Source organism: Cetorhinus maximus, chromosome 8, assembly GCF_964194155.1.
Source record: "Cetorhinus maximus chromosome 8, sCetMax3.hap1.1, whole genome shotgun sequence".
In the NCBI taxonomy this organism is placed as follows: domain Eukaryota; kingdom Metazoa; phylum Chordata; class Chondrichthyes; order Lamniformes; family Cetorhinidae; genus Cetorhinus; species Cetorhinus maximus.
In genome coordinates, this window is record NC_135886.1 from 53,440,227 (window position 1) to 53,461,653 (window position 21,427).

The 21,427-nt window shown below is 45.4% G+C and overlaps 1 protein-coding gene across 1 annotated transcript in view; it reads left to right on the forward strand.

Annotated features, from left to right (window-relative positions):
• The window catches only part of LOC144683644 (uncharacterized), a 220,578-nt gene that overhangs the window by 48,621 nt on the left and 150,530 nt on the right, over window positions 1-21,427 (forward strand). The window contains exons 12-18 of the mRNA XM_078546887.1: window positions 1,000-1,184; window positions 7,058-7,115; window positions 12,381-12,565; window positions 12,917-12,974; window positions 18,628-18,812; window positions 19,164-19,221; window positions 21,055-21,239. Coding sequence (XP_078403013.1) covers window positions 1,000-1,184; window positions 7,058-7,115; window positions 12,381-12,565; window positions 12,917-12,974; window positions 18,628-18,812; window positions 19,164-19,221; window positions 21,055-21,239 — 914 coding nt within the window. The remainder of the gene's footprint in view (window positions 1-999; window positions 1,185-7,057; window positions 7,116-12,380; window positions 12,566-12,916; window positions 12,975-18,627; window positions 18,813-19,163; window positions 19,222-21,054; window positions 21,240-21,427) is intronic.

The following is a 21,427-nucleotide window of genomic DNA, read 5'->3' on the forward strand; positions in this document are numbered from 1 at the left end:
AATTTTATTTACAGAGTCCCTGATGAAGCTAGATGCTTGTATCAGGTCTATGACTGGAAAGCTCTGCCCCTAAGATTACCCGTGCTTAGGGCTGATTCAGTGGCACAATCATAATCCCTAAAACAGTATGAAAGGTTTTACCCACAATCACTACATTCCTCCCCCTTTATTTTTTTTCACATCTCTTATTTACAAGAATATCTTAATCCAGATCACATACATATACACACAGTTCATGCAATTATAGATTAAGTCTTTGAAGTGGTTTTCTAATTCGGGTAGAGCGATGTAGCTCTATGATTTGAGATTCTATCATTGGATTGACTGGACCAGGAACTGCAGCATCAGGGACATCCTTAGACAATGGCAGGTCAGAATTATTTACTTCGACAGAGACATCAGGTGTGTCTATTCTATGTCGATCTGGCACCTCAGGGATCAAAGGTTTGACTTCAATGTCAGGTAGAGTAACTGGTTGTTGAAGTGTCTCTCTACTTCTTAGATGATCCACATGTTTTCGAACAATCCAGTTTTCCACTTCCATTTGGAATGACAAAGGTCCTGTTTCAGAGACAATTATACCATTGCTATTGGGCCTCCCACCTCCCTGGTCCACGCACCATCCTTAATTGCACAGGGCTGCTGGAGGTACCCTGCTTCATTAGTGGCTTCCAGCAATATCATGAGTGACCTGACTTCTGGGTCCTCAAGCCAGAGTTGAAACCAGGTGAGGATTGTGACCCAGCAGGGAAAATTCAGCTCACTGTGAGTCAAAAAACTAAATGAGTTTATTGCGGAGTGAGATGGAGAGGCTGAAAGAAAGAGAGAGCGAGAGAAAGGCAGGGATACCAGAGAAGAGAGAGAAGGAGATAGAATGACAGACTGAGAGAACCATAGAATGAGGGAGGTTCAGAGAGACGGTTTACAGTACACTTTTTATCAAGATTACATTTTCATTGATTATTGAAAGTGGTCGCTTTGTGTGTTCCTCTCTCCCAGGTACAGGCGGAGCTTGACTCTCTGCGCAGTAAACAGGACGAGGCCATCACTGAGAACGAGATGCTCAAACTGACCAATCAGCAGCTGGAGAGTCGGCTGGAGCAGATCCAACAGGAGCTTCAGGAGGCCCAGGATCGGCTGGTGGCTCGACAAGAGGAAGCAGCTCACCGAGAGGAGAAAGAAGGGTAAGAAACCCTGTATGCACCTCACACTGTGTACACACCCTTTATACTGTGTGCACACCCCATACTGTGTACACCCCAAATATTGTGTACACAGCCCATGTACTGTGTACACACCCTGCACACTGTGTACACATCCCATACACCACCCTCCACACACTATGTACACAGTCCGCAGTTTGCAAAGACATCCTGTGTGTTGTGTACACACCCTGCACACTGTGTCTACACCCCACACACTGTGCACATACCCTGAACACTGCATACAAATTCCACATGCAGTGCACACACTACAAAAACTGTGTATGCACCTCACATACTGCGTACACACCCCACTTGCTGGATACACAGCCCTCACACTGCTTATACAACCTGCACATGGTGTACACATGGCATGCACTGTTTATACATCCCACACACAGTGTACACAATGCACACACTGCTTATACAAACTGTACAGTGTACACACCCCACACACTGCTTATACACCCCCCACAGTGTACACACCGCATACGCAACTTATACACCCCGCACACAGTGTACACAACACACACACAGCTTATACACCACATACACAGTGTACACACCCCATGCATTGCGTACACACCCCACATTGCTGACATATTCCGCACAAAATGTACACATCGCACACAATGCTTATACACCCTGCACACAGTGTACACACCCCACACACTGCTTAAACACCCTGCACACAGTGTGCACACCCCACACACTGCTTATATACCCCACACACTGTGTATACAACATATACACTGTTTATACACCCCGCACACATTTTACACACCGCACGTGCTGCTTATACACCCCACACACAATGGACACACCCCACACGCTACTTATACACCCCACACACAGCGAACACATCACATAAACTGCTTATACACCACACACACAGTGTACATATCGCACACAATGCTTTTACACCCTGCACACAGTATGCACACCACACACGCTGCTTATACACACCGCACACACTGCATATATACCCCACACACAGTGTACATACCACACACACTGTTTATACACCTCATACACAGTGTACACACCCCACACGCTGCTTATACACCCTGCATACATTGTACACACTGCACACAATGCTTATACACCCTGCACACATTATACACACCGCACACAATGCTTATACACACCGCACAGTGTACATGCCCCACACATTGTTTACACACCTTGCTGTGTCACACCGCACACACTGCATATACACCCCACACACAGTGTACACACCCCACACATTGCTTATGCACCCCACACAGTGTATACACCCCACACAGTGTACACACCCCACACACAGTGTACACACCCCACACACAGTGTACACACCCCACACATTGCTTATACACCCCACACACAGTGTACACACCCCACACACAGTGTACACACCCCACACACAGTGTACACACCCCACACACAGTGTATACACCTCACACACAGTGTACACACCCCACACACAGTGTACACACCCCACACACAGTGTACACACCCCACACACAGTGTACACACCCCACACACAGTGTACACACCCCACACACAGTGTACACACCCCACACACAGTGTATACACCCCACACACAGTGTACACACCCCACACACAGTGTACACACCCCACACACAGTGTACACACCCCACACACAGTGTATACACCCCACACACAGTGTACACACCCCACATTGTCAGGCTCAGCCTCACGCTGATACAGTGAATGCAGTTCCCAAACCCAGGAAATTCCTGATGAACAGCGGGAACATGGAACCTGGTCTGGGATTTGGGATTGAGGTGCCGGTAAGTGGGGAAATCTAACAATAAATGTCTCCAGTAAGCCTTTTCTCTGTCTCTGTCACTGTCACTGACTGTTGGATCTTGTAGATCCCCACCACACGCTTGTTGTAAGTGGTGGCTGAGTTGGTGCTATAGATAGAGTTGATCAGCAGACACGTCTTAGGTGGAAAACATTATGTTTATTTACAAAGGTGCTCAGCAGCAACTACATGTGCTTTCACTTCAAACCCTATCTCCATACTACTGACTACTAACTACAGAGGCAGCCTGCGCTACTCTTCTATTGATTACTAAAGATCATGTGATTTTCCTTAACAGCATTCTTCTTAAAGGTATATTACACATTAGATTAAAGCATAATTACCATATCCCTCCCACTTTACTCGGATATACATTTTATATTTATAAGTACAATTTTCTCAAGATAGCAAATTATTTACACTGGTAAGTAATTTACACATTCAATCTTTCTGGGGGTTTCCATATGTGTGTAGGTTGTCTCAGCTCTTCAGCTTCACATTCTTTGTCAGGAACCTCCTTTCCCAGAGTTGTCTGAACATCAGGTGCTTCTGTGGGCACCTGCAGACCTGTATCCTCAACTCTTGCAGGCACATCAGACACATCAGAAACACCAAACATGTCTGTACTGGGTTGAGTTCTCTCAACAGGAAACGTTGACCTGGTCGTGAACACTGGTGGAATCATCTCTTTGTGATTTTTTTCTCTCTTCCTTAGATAATCCACATGTCTCCCTATGACTCGGCCTTCCACCTCCACGTGGTAAGATAGAGGTCCAGTCACTGCACTTATTTCACCTGGTAACCACTTTGGTCCTTCTCCAACGTTCTCCACTGATACAGTCTCTCCCACAGTAAATTTCCTCTCATGACTATGCCAGTTGTGTCTAATTTTCTGGCTTCCCTGACTCCTTTTGACCTTCCCCTCTAAATTCGGCATTATTAAGCTCAATCTTGTCCTGAGATGGCGTTTCAACAATAACTCTGTAAGTGTGATACCTGTTGTTGTGTGAGGGGTAGTCTTGTAATGAAAAAGAAAGCATGCTAGCTTGGTTGCGAAGCAATCTCCAGTTAACTTTCTCATGTCTGTCTTGAATGTTTGAACTGCCCTTTCGGCCAGTCCGTTTGAGGGAGAGTGGTACCAGTGCAGTTTTCACATGAGTGACACGGTTGAGGCTGATAAAACGTTGAAACTCAGCACTCGTAAATGCTGTGCCATTATCAGAAATGACTACTCCTGGTAGTCCGTGAATGGCAAAACTCTGAAGTAGTTTCTCAATTGTAGCAGAAGATGTTGGTGACTTCACCTCATTTATGTCCATCCATTTTGAGTGGGCATCGACAATGAGCAGAAACATTGTTCCCATAAAAGGTCCCACATAGTTAATATGTAATCGCACCCATGGCCTTCCTGGCCACTCCCAAGGGTGTAACGGAGCTGTTGGAGGTAACTTTTGTAGTTGCTGACACTGTATACAATTCTTCACTAAGCTCTCTATTTCTCCATCCATCCCAGGCCACCATAGATAGCTGCGTGCTATGGTCTCCATTCGGGAAATACCTGGATGTGCACGGTGTAGCTCAATTAAAAGTGGCTCTCTTTCCTTTGGAGGAACTATCACTTGCGCCCCCCACAATAAGATGCCACCCTGGCTGGATATTTCATGTCTTCTTTGAAGTACGATTTCATTTCATCAGGTGCAGGCTCGTGAGACTAGCCATGAAGCACTTGTTCTCGTACTTGAGATAGGACTGGGTCCCAACTTGTCCATTGTTTGATCTGTCAAGCACATACCAGAGAGGAATCTAAGAAATTTAGTAGTAAAACAAGTTACTCTGGAACTGGGATTTGCTCATCATTTTCTTGTAAAGGCAAATGACTGAGGGCATCGGTGTCTGCAATTTGATTTCCAGGTCTATGTACAAAAGTATATTCATATGCTGCCAGGATTAAAGTCTTATTTGTGTCTTCTTTCTATGTGCTTTCTTCTTTCTAGCACAAACTTTAATCCCGACATTCTTTTCAACTTCCATATTGGCCAGACTAACCTCAGACGTAAGCTCGACTTGAGTGAGCTCAGTGGTCAAGTCTCCCAAAATGTCATTATCTGTCTGCTTCCTAGAAAATTCTGCCACTTTTGCTTCCAAAGCCTCTTTGGCTTCATGCAGCTCATTCTTCAGCTCTTGTGTCTCTTTTTTGTATTTGTTTGTTGCCTCCTGGAAAATTGAGCATTGTTGTGTCTTATCTGCCAACTCATTCTTCAGTTTGTTCAGAGAGGTGCTGAATTCTTTCTGTTTCTCTTCATACTTTTTCAGAGGCACAAACTTTGACCTGAGGGAATCTTGTCATGTGTGAAGGTCTTTCAACAGGTTTTCTTTTTCCCTTCGGAGGTTGCTCACCTCGTCTCGAACTCTGTCATTAAGCATGTTCTCTCTGAGTTCCTTCTGCTGTACTACCGTGTTTTGGCTTAAGACAGCCTGCTTTTCTACAGGTTGTTGAGCCCTTACACACTTCTTTTCCAAAACAGGAACATTTCCAGCTCCCTTTCAGAATCTCAGTGGCTACTCAAGGCCGATTTCCCTTAGCCAGTTTCGCCCTAAAATACTTGGTGCTCTGCCTCTCAATGCCAACACTGGTAGCTTTGCAGACTGGCGTCTGTAATGGACAATTACTCTACTTATGCCTTTGACTTGAATGTCTTCACCCATATATGTTTTTAGTTTGGCATCAGTTTCTGTTGTTTCAGGCTCTTCTACATTGTAGGTCTCACTGGGTTTTTTCTTTTGTTTGAAGGTCTGCCTGACTCTTTCCTTGCACGGTCCCATTACCTGCCCACTTCCATGACAATGAAAACAACCGGTTTTTTTGAACTGCCAATCGTTATAAGGCTACTTGTTTCCACCTCCATTGAAATTATTCCTTGTTTTCGCTGCTAAGTCTTTTTTCCTCATTTTCCAACTTTCCTGCCTCTCAGCAGAGTCTTGCATTTTCCCACCATTTTTGGTTGGGGCTTCCCTCCCAATGTGGAGGATGGCGCCATTTTGCACTCCCTGTGTGGCTTTTGAATCCCTTACTGCGCTTTCGATGGCAGTGCTATCTCCAGCACTTTCTTAAAACCCAAATTTGTTTCGGACAAAAAACTCTTCTGAACCGTGTCCTTCTTCACCTCACACATTAAACAATCTCTGAGCATGTCGTTTAGCGATGTACCAAACTCACAATGTTCTGTTAACTGCTTCAAACTTGGCACCTAACATGCAATTGTCTTCCCCGGGGCTCTATTTCTCGAGTTAAACTTGAACCGTTGCATCGTTACCGAGGGCTTTGGCTGGTAATGACCCTTCACGTGGTCCACCATTTCATCAAACTTTTTCGAATCTGGGGCACTGGGTACTGTCAAACTTCGAATCAAGCCGCAGGCTTTATTCCCACACGTGGCCTCTTCTCTTCCCCCATAACCTTGTTCACTTGGAAAAAGAATGCGAGGCATTCAATGTAATGAGACCAATCATCTGTGGCTGGATTGAAAGGATCAATTCTTCTGAATTGCGGCATTCTGAGAGGGAATTACTTTGTCAATTTGAACAGAACTTCTATTTACAATTACTGGTCGAGGTATAGCCCTATTTCGTTTCTCTCGATTTCTTCCATTAACTTGTTTTATTCTTGCTTTATCCTCATTTTATCCTCGCTTTATCCTTATCGCCAGTTTGTTGGATCTTGTAGATCCCCGCCACACGCTTGTTGTAAGTGGTGGCCAAGTTGGTGCTATAGATAGAATTGATCAGCAGATACGTCTTAGGTGGAAAACATGTTTATTTAGAAAGGTGCTCAGCAGCAACTAAATGTGTGCTTTCACTTCAAACCCTATCTCCATACTACTGACTACTATTACAGAGGTAGCCAGCGCTACACTTCTATTGGTTACTAAAAATGTGATCTTCCTTAACAGCATTCTTCTTAAAGGTATATTACACATTAAATAAAACCCTACTTACCATACTGACACTCTCTCCCTGTCTGTCTGATTCTTTGGTTTTATTACAGAGAATGGGTTCGGTCACCCGGCAGTGAGGGATGGCGTTCCAATGAAGCTGATCCACAGGTAATGAGGGATGCACACAGCAGGGAAAAGTGGGGGGGGATTCAGTCACAGTCCATATGTGTCTGAGGGTGAGATCTGGGATAGTAGCCAGAGGGAGAGCAGTGAGGGTTCATGTACCATCGCTGGGTTTAGACAGTGAGCAGGGGCTGACTGCCAGGGATGGAGTCACACTGACTCTGGATGGACTAACATAGAGACCTGGCTCAGAAAAGGACAGGAGAGGGTACTAAATAATCCTGGATATGAGGTGTCCTGGAAAAATAGGGAAGGAAAGAAAGGAGGAGGTATTATTGATTAAGGAGAATATTACAGTGCTGGAGAGAGAGGATGTTCTAGATGGGTCAAGGACAGAATCTATTTGGTTAGAGCTACGAAATAAAAGAGGTACAATGACTCTGCTAGGTGTATTCCATAGGGCATTAATGTAAAAGGTAGAAAGATATAGAGGAACATATTTGCAAGGAAATTACCGAGAAGAGCGAACACTATCAAGTAGATATAATGGTTGACTTTAGTTATCCTGGTATAGACTGGGATAGTAATAGTTTAAAGGACAAAGAGGGGGAAGAGGCTCAGGAACATCTTCAGGATAATTTTCTACATCAGTATGTTTTCAGTCCAATGAGGAAGGAGGCATTTCTGGATCTGGTTCTGGGGAATAAGGTGTATCAAGTGAAACAAGTGTCAGTAGGGGAACATTTAGGGGACTGCGATCATTGTATCATAAGGGTTAGGTTAGCTATGGAAAAGGACAATGAGCATTCCAGAGTACAAATAATTATTTGGTGGAGGACCAATTTCAAAGGAGTGAAAATGGATGTAGCCCAGGTTGAAATCAAAGACCCGCAGGCAAACTGTAACTGAAGAATGGGTTGCCTTTAAAAAGGAGATGGCTGGGTACAGCCAAGATACCCCCACAAAGGGGGAAGCTAGGGCAAACTAATTCAGAGCTCCCTGCGTGACTGAAGAGATAGAGATTAAGATGAAGCAGAAAAAGGGTGCGTATGACAGATGTCAGGTGGATAATACAATTGAGAACGAGGCTGAATATAGAAGGTTCAGAGTAGAATTGAAAACCTAAATAGGAGCTGCAAAGACGGAGTATGAGAAAGGAATCCAAAAGTCTTCTATATGCCTATAAATAGTAAAAAGGAAGAGTGGGGCTAATTGGGGATCGAAAAGGTGATTGACGCTTGGAGGCGGGAGGCATGGCTCAGGTACGAAATGGATATTTAGCATCCTTCTTTATTAAGGAAGAAGATGCCGCCAATTTCATAGCAAAAGACGAGCTGGTTACAACACTTGATGTGTCAAAAATGAATAAAGAGGAGGCATTGGATAAACCGGCTGGATGTGAAATTAATAAACATGATGAGATGCATCGAAGATACTGGGGGAAGTAAGGTTGGAAATTGTGGAGGCGCTGACCATTATCTCCCGATCCTCTTTAGATACAGGGATGGTGACAGAGTTTTAGAGAATTGCAAATGTTGCACCCTGGTTCAAAAGAGGGGGGAAGGTTAAACCCAGCAACTACAATCCAGTCAGTTTAACCTTGGTGGTGGGAAAGCTTTCAGAAAAGATAATCTGAGGCGAAATCATTAGTAACTTGGACAAATTTGGGTTTGTTAAGGAAAACTAGCACAGAGTTGTTAAGGGCAAATCATATTTAACTAACTTGTTTGGGTTTTTTGATAAGGTAGCAGAGAGGGTTGATATAGGTAATGATGTAGATATGGTGCACGTGGTCTTCCAAAAGACATTTGATAACATGCCACTGAACAAACTTGTCAAGACACTGTCAGCACAGAACAAAGTTGTCTGAGTGACAGGAAACAGAAAGTAGAAGTGAACGATTGTTACTTGGACTGGAGGAAGGTACATGGTCCGTGTCCCCAGGGGTTGGTATGGGACCCACTGCTTTCTTTGATCTTTACTAATGCTGTAGGGAAAAATTTAAAAATTTGCAGGTGACACAAAACTTGTGAACTGTGAGGAGGATAGTGATAAACTTCAAGAGGACAGAGACAGGCTGGTGCAATGGGAAGAAACATGACAGGTGAAATTTAATGCAGAGAATTGTAAAGTGATTCATTTTGGTAGGAAGAACAAGGAAGAGCAACACAAAATTAAGGAGACAAATCTAAAGGACATAAGAACATAAGAAATGGGAGCAGGAGTAGGCCATTCAGCCCCTCAAGCTTGCTTTGCTATTCAGTAATATCATAAATGATCTGATTGTGGCCTTAACTCCCTTTCCCTGATTGCTCCCTGTAACCAGTAGCTCCCTTGTAGATCGAAGGGTGTACAGGAGCAGAAGTACCTGGGAGTAGATATACAGAAATCGTTGAAGTTGGCAGAGCATGTTGAAAAAGCGATTAAAGGGGTGCATGGGATTCTGGGCTTGATCAATATAGGCATACAGTGCAAAGCAAGGAAGCTATGGTTTGGCCTCAACAGGAAGTTCTGCTTATCGGATGTTAGGAAGGATGTGAGGTCATCGGTGAGGATGTAGAAAAGATTGAAGAGAACTGTTCTAGTGATGACGGTTGCCAGTTGCAAGGCATCCCTAGCACAGGACTGTGCTTGAGGAAGCTGGGGTGCAGTCAACAAAAGCACAATCCTGATAGTTTGGCAATCTTTACCCAATGGCATGGCAAAGCCATGACACCTGGAGAGCGTCAATCCCACTGTAGCTTTCATCCTCCTTCACAACCGCTGAGGACTTGAAACATGTGTTTTAATAGAGCTTCATCCCAGATCCACCCAAATCAGCGTAGCAGGCTCATTAGGAATGGATTCAGCTCAGCAGGGGTTGTTGACACAGCTGCCAAGGGGGCTGTTAGCTTGATTATTTTGATGGCTTAAGCAGATTTTAACTGCGATGTCCTTGGTGGAAACATATGCTGTGAGCAGAGCCACAACCAGTCTGCCTCCTGGGGGTGTGAGGACAAACATAGATTGGAGGAACTGGGGCTGTTCACCTTAGAGAAGAGAAAATTAACAGGAGCTTTGATAGAGGTGTGCAAAATCATGATGGTTTGAACAAAATAAACAGAGAGAAATCAATCCCAAAATTGGAAGGGTCGAGGACCAAAGGACATTGATTTAATGTAATTGGCTAAAGAAGCAACAGTGACACGAGGAAAGCTTTTTAGCACAGCACTGGTTAGGATCTGGGCTCCACTGCCTGAGAGTGTGGTGGAGGCAGATGTAATCGTGACTTTCAAAAAGGAATTGGACAATTATCTGAGGAGAAAGTATTTGCAGTATTGCAGGGAATATACAGGGGAATGGGAGCTGGTGAGTTGCTCTCACAGAGAGCCAGCACAGACACGATGGTTTTAATGGTCTCCGTGTGGTGTTGTAACCATTCTATAAGGTGGACACCTTGTCTGAAAGTAATTGGGCAGGAAGTAAAATTCTGTCACACCTTAATGGGGAGGAGTTTTTAAGTCTTTATATGGCTACAGATAGACAGGCTCATGTGAATTAAATGTCTCCGTCAATATGTTCCACTTCTGTAAGATATTTCCTTTGTTCCAATCACTGATAAAGAGTGAATATACTTTGTAAAGATAGTCACATTTCCATGGGTTATCAATAGCACTGATTTTGCTCACTTAATGTTACCTCTGTTCAAGAGGTAACTACAACAGGTAAACAATTACTGCCTGAGGACAACAAGCCAAATTTTCATCTTGGAGGCAGGAATTAGGATTCGGGCCTTTTCCTGATGTCACGCTCCTATCTCCTGCCCAGCAGTGCTCGCTCATGCTTATCTTCATGATGGGGTGGCAGGGGCAGGCTGGGGTCAGGCCACCACCTCCCACTGGTGCAAGTTGGAGGTGGAGGTGGCTAGGTTAAAAGGCCCTCCTCCATTTACACAGCTCTAGCAATGAGTGTGAGTCCCTCTAACCCTCTCATCCCCATGACTCCTCACCCCTCCATACCCCCTGATGCCCCCTCATATGTCCAACTCAACCACCTCACACCCCCACACCCACCCACCCAATATCTACTATATTCAGAGCTCACAAGTCCCATAATAAATTTGGGATGCCTTTGAGAAGCTCATAAATCTGTGAAAATAAACAAGCTACCAGCCTCCTTGATAGCATTGTCAACAAACCATGCTGAGCTGAATCTATTCATAATGAGATTCCATTGCATAACTGTGTTAACAAAGCCTCCAGAACTTTGTCTCCGCCATCTGTCAAAGCTTTGAAACAGCTGACAGATGGCTGAGCTGAAATTCAACAAAACCATGAAATTGACAGCCAAATCTGAATTTTTTTTTTTTGCAATGCAGCAAAGGCAGGCTCATGCAAATTGAATGCCTCCCTCAAAGAGTTCCATTTCTGTAAGATATTTCCTTTGGTTCAATGAATGATGTTTTTTTCAATGACTTTATCCACTGGATAGTGTAGTCCAGTCCATCTGAAGACTTTTCCACGTTCACAATGCTGTTCAATTTAATGGTAACTTGTCTTTCCAAAACAAGTCTCTATCATTACTCACTCTGTTAAAAACATATATAACGTCTCAGACAGCATTCCATTATCACATGTGAAGCTGGCACCAACTATTGAATTTGCCTGTCAAATGGCTCCCAAGTTCAAACCAAGGATCCTCCATGGCTCATGACACCTCTGAGCTGGTGTGAGTAATGTCATCTACAAATGCCACCCGACTCCATGAAAATAGCTCACTTCCGCAATGGAGCTGGCAATGGCGGGACAGCTGGATGTGGGCTGGTGACCTATCCCCTTAGCCTGTACCAAACAAAATCTCCAGTGACGGGAATGGGGATGGGTTCCGCCAACCATTTCCAAAGCCTCCTGATGTGGGTTGGTCCTGAGTTGGGACAGGAAGATCTAACCCAACATTTCTGGGAATTTGCAGGGGGAGAGCTTTGGGGTGAAACAATCGGTCCCAAATTCTCTCTGGAGTCTCGCTCATTTCCCAGCATGTTTGTTGGGTGTCAGGGTGTGAAATTGGGCGGGGGGATGAAACGCTGAATCAGGCAGCTCATGAGCACATTTGTTATTAGATTTTGATGGAGATGTAGAGAGAGACAGTCATACTGACAACAGGTGAGATAGAGAGGTAGAAAAAGAGACTGAGAGAAAGGAACAATAGAGAGTGAGAGAGGGAGAGAAAGAGAGAGAGATAGAGGGGGGATGGTTTAGAATTCATTTTATGAGACAATTTACCATTTAATGGTTATTGAATGTGGTCACTTTGTGTGTTCCTCCCTCCCAGTTACAGGCAGAGCTTTTCTCTCTGCGCAGTAAAAAGGACGAGTCCATAATTGAGAATGAGATGCTCAAACTGACCAATCAGGAGCTGGAGAGTCGGCTGGAGCAGATCCAACAGGAGCTTCAGGAGGCCCAGGATCGGCTGGTGGCTCGACAGGAGGAAGCAGCTCACCGAGAGGAGAAAGAAGGGTAAGAGATCCCCACCATGCACCACATACAATGTCTACACACCCTATGTCCTGTGTGTACACGCCGCATACTGAATACAACTCCACACACAATGTACAAACCCAAACGTAGTGTACACAGGGACAGTGGGAACATTCTTGTTGAGCCTCACACTGAAACAGTGAATGAATGTGATTCTCAATCGCAGGAAATTTCTGATGAACAGCAGGAAGAGGGATCCTGGTCTGGGATTTGGGATTGAGATGTCAGTGAGTGAGGAAATCTAACAATAAATGTCTGCTGGAAGCCTTCTCTCTGTCACTGATACTGATATTTTCTCCCTGTCTGACTGATTCTTTGGTTTTATTACAGAGAGTGGGTTCTGTCTGCCAGCAATGAGGGATGGCGTTCCGCTGAAGCTGATCCACAGGTAATGAGGGATGGACACAGTAGGGAAAAGGGGAGGGTTCAATCACAGTCCGTATGTGTGTGAGAGTGAGATCTGGGACATGGATAGTAGCCAGAGGGAGAGCAGTGAGGGTTCATGTATCATCACTGGGTTCAGACAGTGGGCAGGGGCTGACTGTCAAGGATGGAGTCACACTAACTGTGGATGTGAATCGGGATGGGGGAGCAGGGGAAATGATGGCAGAATCTTCCAAACTGATTCACAGTCACCATACAGGCTGGACTGGTTGTACCTGAACAGAGCTGGGCCAATATCCTTTCGGGGTGGGTATGCTAATATTACAGGGAAGGGTTTAAACTAACTTGGCATGGAAACCAGGAGGTAACATTAGAGAGGGACAAACAAGGTGCGCAGAGAATTGGGAAAGACACTTGGCACCAGAGCAAAAAATGCTAACATATTAGCTGGTGTCAGAGGAAGAGAAAATGTAATACAGCCTTAATTGGGTTTGTTGTGGATGTATGTTTCCACACAGAGGATGGTTATGAGCTTGGTGAGCTGCATGTGCAAATAGCCACAGGGAGACATAATCTTGTAGTGATGAGGGAGGCCTGACTCAAAAACAGAACAGGACTGGAACTGGGCTCTAAACAACCCTCTATGCAATGGGCTGGATTTTGACTGTGGCGGTCTGTAGCTTGAGTTGGGAAATTTCCTGACTCTGCGGACACGGCTCTGTCTAAAGTGGCCTGAGTGTCACGATTTCTCTCCAGGCCTTGGTGGTAAGGGGGCAGCTGCATGATGGTGTTGGGCCTGCCACCCCGCAAGTGGATTGTGGGCAGCCACGGGGACGGCCGGATGCCCAGCTGGGCTGCTTCAAAGGTCTGCCTCAGTTTTCTGGGACAATGTCCCAGCTGTATAGACTCTCCAGCGCTCACCAAAAGGTACTGAAAGCCTCCTTGTCAGTGGCACCCACGTGCCAAGAAAATCTTTTAAAAAATAACTAATAAAAATGATTATTTTCAATAATTGTCCACCATAGGCAGCAATTACACACAATTGCTCTTAAGATCTTATCTATCCTGAAAAGTGCCCAGTTGACCTCAGATTACCCTGGAAGGGCAAGCAATCTCAAAAATTTGTGCAAAAGGTGTGTTTCACATTGCTTCTCTATAATCGCAACATGAGTGATTTCACCACTACCAGGAAGCTACCATCAAGCCAAAAAGATGTTCTGCCTACCACACAAATGAGTAATGTGGTGTATGAATTTCAGTGCCAGTGTGATGCCAGGTTTGTTGGCCGTATGTCCCAATGCCTGGTGGATCATAATAGACAACACACCCCCTCAGCTGCTATGAAAACAAACATCAATTTATATCCCTAATCCTCAAATAGCCTCTTTGAGCTGCCAATCAAACTGTGAAATCAGGCCCTTTAATTTTTGGAAATCAGCCAAGGATTCATAAAGAGCCCTTAGAGAATGTCAATAAATAGCAATTGAACTGCTAGGACAGTTTTTTTAACTTCTCACTGATACCTGCAGCCTGTTTTTCCCCCCGGCTTTCAAGGGCTGGGTATTTAAATGAAATCCATGTCATGAAATATACACAGACCTTATCTGCCATTGAAGAGCATTTATGTGCTCTTCATCAATTCTTGACCTCCACAATGCAGATTAAGACACTTGCTACAATGACAATGGAATGTGTTTGAACTCAGTACTGAATACAATTGGCCCTCCTGAGTACAGATCACTCATGTGTGAACCATGCCCACTCCATTCTCCTGTGGCAAAAAGTGGATGAATTGGAGATAGGGACAAGACTCCTGCAGCTGGGCCCCACTTGCCAGTTCAGAAGATCCCTGAAGTGTCCACGATTGCATGAAAATCAGGTCCAATATGCTCAGGAAGGATAGGGAAGGAATGAAAGGTGAAGGTTTGGCAGTATTGATTAAGAATACGTTGCTGTGCTGGAGAGAGTGGATGTCATAGAGGGATCAAGGGTAGAAAATACTTAGTTAGAGCTAAGAAACAAGGGAGGTATAATAACACTACTGGGGGTATTCTGTTGGCCACCAACAGGTGGGTAGGTTTAGAGGAACAAATTTGGAAGGATGGAGGTTGTGTAAGAGCAGAGGGATGTGGGGGTAATAGTGAAGTGAGGGTGGCTGCACTTGACATCAAGGCAGCATTTGACCGAATGTGGCATCAAGGAGCCCTAGCAAAACTGGAGTCAATGGGAATCAAGGGGAAAACTTTCCGCTGATTGGATTCATACCTAGCACAGAGCAAGATGGTTGGAGGTCAGTCATCTCAGCTGCAGGACATCACTGCAGGAGTTCCTCAGGGTAGTGCCCTTGGCCCAACCATCTTCAGCTGCTTCATCAATGACCTTCCTTCCATCATAAGGTCAGAAGTGGGGATGTTCGCTAATGATTTCACAATGTTCAGCACTATTCGTGACTCCTCATATACTGAGGCACTCCAAATGCAGCAAGACCTGGACAATATCCAGGCTTGGGCTGACAAGTGGCAAGTAACACTCATGCCACACAAGTGTCAGGCAATGACTATCTCCAACAGGAGAGAATCTAACCATCACCCCTTGATGTTCAGTGGCATTACCATCACTGAAGCCCCCACTGTCAACATCCTGGGGGGGTCAAATCCATTGACCAGAAACTGAACTGGACAAGGTATATAAATACTGTGGCTACAAGAGCAGGTCAGAGGCTAGGAATATTGTGACAAGTAACCCACCTCCTGATTCCCCAAAGCCTGTCCACCATCTACAAGGCACAAGACAGGAGTGTGATGGATACTCTCCACTTACCTGGATGAGTGCAGCTCTGACAACACTCAAGAACCTTGACAACATCCAGGACAAAGCAGCCCACTTGATTGGCACCACATCCACAAACATTCACTCCCTTCATCACCGATGCACAGTAGCAGCAGTGTGCACCATCTACAAGATGCACTGCAGGAATTCAGCATGGCTCCTTCGACCGCACCTTCCAAACCCATGACCACAACCATTTAGAAGGACAAGGGCAGCAGATAGATGGGAATACAACCAACTGGAGGTTCCCCTCCAAGTCACTCACCATCCTGACTTGGAAGTATATGGCTGTTCCTTCACTGTCATTGGGTCAAAATCCTGGAACTCCCTCCCTAACAGCACCGTGGGTGTAACCACACCACATGGACTGCAATGGTTCAAGAAGGCAGCTCGCCACCACCTTCTGAAGGGCAACTAGCGATGGGCAATAAATGCTGGCCCAGGCTGAGAAAGTGGTTAATAAGAGAGACAGGCTCCTGGTTTTATAAATAGAGGCATAGATATTGTGTTCCGCCCTGGGTATAGCAAACCAGGAAGGATTTGAAGGCATTGCAGATAGCACAGAAAAGATTTGAATTATGTGGATAGATTGGAGAATTGTGGGCTATCCTCCTTGGAGAAGGGAAGTCTGGGAGGAGTGTTGATAGAGTGTTCAAATTCATTAGGGTCCTGGACAGAGCAGATAGGAAGAAACTGTTCAGATTGGTGGAAGGGTTGAGAAAGTGAGGACACTGATTTAAATTGATTAGGAACAGAACCCAAAGGTGACACAAGCAAAGAGTTTTTACACAGCGAGTGGTCAGGATCTGGGCTCCACTGCCTGAGTGTGTGGTGGAGGCAGATATAATTGTGGCTTTGAAAAGGGAATTAGACAATTATCTGAGGAGAAAGGATTTGCAGTAATGCAGGGAAGACACAGGGGAATTGGAGTTGGTGAGTTGCCCTCACAGAGAGCCAGCACAGACACGATGGGTTGAATGGTCTACCTGTGGTGTTGAAAGAATTTTATATGGTGGACACCTTGTCTGAAAGGAATTGGGCAGTGAGTAAAATTCTACCTCACCTTAATGGGGAAGAATTTTTAACTCTTTATAAGGCTACAGATAGACAGGCTCATGTGAGTTAACTGCCTCCCTCAATGAGTTCCATTTCTGTAAGCTATTTCCTTTGTTTCAATGACTGATAAAGAGTGAATATACTTTGTAGAGATATTCACATTTCCATGGGTCATCAGCCGCACTGATTATGCTCACGTAATGTTACCTCTGTTCAAGGGGTAACTACAACAGGTAAACAATTGCTGTCTGAGGACAACTAGCCAAATTTTCATCTTGGAGGCAGGAATTGGGATTCAGGCCTTTTTCTGTTGTCACGCTCCTATCTCCCGCCCCGCAGTGCTCACTCATGCTTATCTTCATGATGGGGTAGCAGCGGCAGGCTGTGGTCAGGCCACCACCTCCTACTGGTGCAAGTTGGAAGTGGAGGTGGCTAGGTTAAAAGGCCTGCCTCCATTTTCCCAGTTCTTGAAATGAGAGTGAGGTACTCTAACCCACACACATCTGCCCTCTCAGCCCAAGCCCCCTCACCATTCCATACCCCCAATGTTGCCCCCCCCATACTTAAAACTGAACCATCTCACATCCCCACACCCACTCACCCAATATCCAGTATATTCGAAACTCACAAGTCTGGTAATAAATTTGGGAAGCCTTTGAGAAGCTCATAAATCTGTGAAAATAAACAAGCTAACGGCCCCCGTGAAAGCTGTGTCAACAACCCCTGAAATGAATCTATTCATAATGAGATTCCATTGCACGACATGGTCAATAAAACCTCCAGAGCTTTGTCTCCAAGAAGCCCTGCCATCTGTCAAACCTCTGAAACAGCTAACAGATGGCTGAGCTGAAATGAAACAGAAACGTGAAATTGACAGCCAAATCTGAATTTTACATTTTTGCAATGCAGAATATCACTTTATCTATTGGATAATGTACTGCAATGCATCTGAAGACTTTTCCATGTTCACAATGCTGTTCAATTTAATGGTGACTTGGCTTTCCAAAACAAAGCTCTATTATTAATCACTGTGCTAAAGACATAAATAACGTCTCGCACAGCATTCCATTATCACATGTGAAGCTGGCACCACCTTTTGAACTTAAGAGTCAAACGTCTCCCAAGCTCATGACACCTCTGAGCTGGTATGAGTAATGTCATCTACAAATGCCACCCAACTCCATGAAGATCGCAGAATGTCTATAATGCCCACTTTCGCAATGGAGCTGGCAATTTCGGGACAGCTGGATGTGGGCTGGTGACCTATCCCCTTATCCTGTGCCAAACAAAATCTCCAGTGACGGAATGGGGATGGGAATCCCCAGAAGTGGATTCCACCTACCATGTCTAAGGTCTCCTGACATAGGTTTATCCTGAGTTGGGACAGGAAGATCCTGCCCAACATTTCTGGGAATTTGCAGGGGGAGAGGTTTGGGGTGAAATGATTGGTCCCAAATTCTCTCTGGAGTCTCGCTCATTTCCCAGCTTGTTTGTTGGGTGTCAGGGTGTGAAATTGGGTGGGGGGATGAAATGCTGAATCAGGCAGCTCGTGAGCACAATTGTTATTAGATTTTGATGGAGGTGTGGAGAGAGACAGTAACACTGGCAACAGGCGAGATAGGGAGGTAGAGAAAGAGACTGAGAGAAATGAACAATAGAGAGTGTGAGAGACAGAGTGATGGAGGGGGGGATGGTTTAGAATTCATTTTATGAGACAATTTACCATTTAATGGTTATTGAACGTGGTCGCTTTGTGTGTTCCTCCCTCCCAGTTACAGACGGAGCTTTTCTCTCTGCGCAGTAAAAAGGACGAGTCCATAATTGAGAATGAGATGCTCAAACTGACCAATCAGGAGCTGGAGAGTCGGCTGGAGCAGATCCAACAGGAGCTTCAGGAGGCCCAGGATCGGCTGGTGGCTCGACAGGAGGAAGCAGCTCACCGAGAGGAGAAAGAAGGGTAAGAGATCCCCAGCATACACCACATACAATGTCTACACACCCCATGTCCTGTGTGCACACGCCGCATACTGAATACAACTCCACACACAATGTACAAACCAAAACGCGGTGTACACAGGGACAGTGGGAACATTCTTGTTGAGCCTTACACTGAGTCGGTGATAGAATGTGATTCTCAATCGCAGGAAATTTCTGATGAACAGCAGGAAGAGGGATCCTGGTCTGGGATTTGGGATTGAGATGTCAGTGAGTGAGGAAATCTAACAATAAATGTCTGCTGGAAGCCTTCTCTCTGTCACTGATACTGATATTTTCTCCCTGTCTGTCTGATCCTTTGGTTTTATTACAGAGAGTGGGTTCTGTCTGCCAGCAATGAGGGATGGCGTTCCGCTGAAGCTGATCCACAGGTAATGAGGGATGGACACAGTAGGGAAAAGGGGAGGGTTCAATCACAGTCCGTATGTGTGTGAGAGTGAGATCTGGGACATGGATGGTAGCCAGAGGGAGAGCAGTGAGGGTTCATGTATCATCACTGGGTTCAGACAGTGGGCAGGGCCTGACTGCCAGGGATGGAGTCACACTGACTGTGGATGAGAATCGGGACAGGGGAGCAGGTGATGTAGCACTGATTTTGCTCACTTAATGTTACCTCTGTTCAGGAAATAACCACAACAGGTAAACAATTGCTGTCTGAGGACACCTAGCCAAATTTTTGTCTTGGAGGCAGGAATTGGGATTCAGGCCTTTTCCTGTTGTCACGCTCCTATCTCCCGCCCCGCAGTGCTCACTCATGCTTATCTTCATGATGGGGTAGCAGCGGCAGGCTGTGGTCAGGCCACCACCTCCTACTGGTGCAAGTTGGAAGTGGAGGTGGCTAGGTTAAAAGGCCTGCCTCCATTTTCCCAGTTCTTGAAATGAGAGTGAGGTACTCTAACCCTCACACATCTGCCCTCTCACCACCAAGCCCCCTCACCATTCCATATCCCCAATGTTCCCCCCCCCCGCCATACTTCCAACTGAACCATCTCACATCCCCACACCTACTCACCCAATATGCAGTATATTCAAAACTCACAAGTCCTATAATAAATTTGGGAAGCCTTTGAGAAGCTCATAAATCTGTGAAAATAAACAAGCTAACGGCTCCCGTGAAAGCCGTGTCAACAACACCTGAAATGAATCTATTCATAATGAGATTCCATTGCACGACTTTGTCAACAAAACCTCCAGAGCTTTGTCTCCAAGAAGCCCTGCCATCTGTCAAACCTCTGAAACAGCTAACAGACGGCTGAGCTGAAATTCAACAAAAACATGAAATTGACAGCCAAATCTGAATTTTACATTTTTGCAATGCAGAATATTACTTTATCTATTGGATAATGTACTGCAATGCATCTGATGACTTTTCCATGTTCACAATGCTGTTCAATTTAATGGTGACTTGGCTTTCCAAAACAAAGCTCTATTATTAATCACTGTGCTAAAGACATAAATAACGTCTCGCACAGCATTCCATTATCACATGTGAAGCTGGCACCACCTTTTGAACTAACCTGTCAAACGGCTCCCAAACACAAACCAGGGATCCCCCATGGCTCATGACACCTCTGGGCTGGTGTGAATAATGTCATCTACAAATGCCACCGAACTCCATGAAAATAGTGGAATGTCTGTTAAGCCCACTTTCTCAATGGAGCTGGCAATGGCGTGACAGCTGGGTGTGGGCTGGTGACCAATCCCCTTATCCGGTACCAGACAAAATCTCCAGTGACGGGAATGGGGATGGGAATCCCCAGAAGTGCGTACCGCCTACCATTTCTCCTGACATAGGTTTATCCTGAGTTGGCACAGGAAGATCCTGCCCAACATTTCTGGGAATTTGCAGGGGAGAGGTTTGGGGTGAAACAATCGGTGCCAATTTCTCCCTGGAGTCTCGCTCATTTCCCAGCTTGTTTGTTGGGTGTCAGGGTGTGAAATTGGGTGGGGGGATGAAATGCTGAATCAGGCAGCTCGTGAGCACAATTGTTATTAGATTTTGATGGAGGTGTGGAGAGGGGCAGTAACACTGACAACAGGTGAGGTAGAGAGATAGAGAAAGAGAGTGAGAGAGAGGAAGAATAGAGACTGAGAGACAGAGAGAGAGAGATGGAGAGAGAGATGGCGAGGGGGATGATTTACAATTCATTTTATGAATTGATTTACCATTCAATGAGTGTTGAATGTGTGTTCCTCCCTCCCAGTTACAGGCAGAGCTTGTCTCTCTGCGCAGTAAACAGAATGAGCCCATAATTGAGATCGAGATGCTCAAACTGAACAATCAGCAGCTGGAGAGTCGGCTGGAGCAGATCCAACAGGAGCTTCAGGAGGCCCAGGATCGGCTGGTGGCTCAACAGGAGGAAGCAGCTCACCGAGAGGAGAAAGAAGGGTAAGAGATCCCCAGCATACACCACATACAATGTCTACACACCCCATGTCCTGTGTATACACACCACGTACTGAATACAACTCCACACACAATGTACAACCCAAACACAGTGTACACAGGGACAGTGGGAACCTTCATGTCGAACCTCACTCTGAAACAGTGAATGAATGTGATTCTCAATCCAAGGA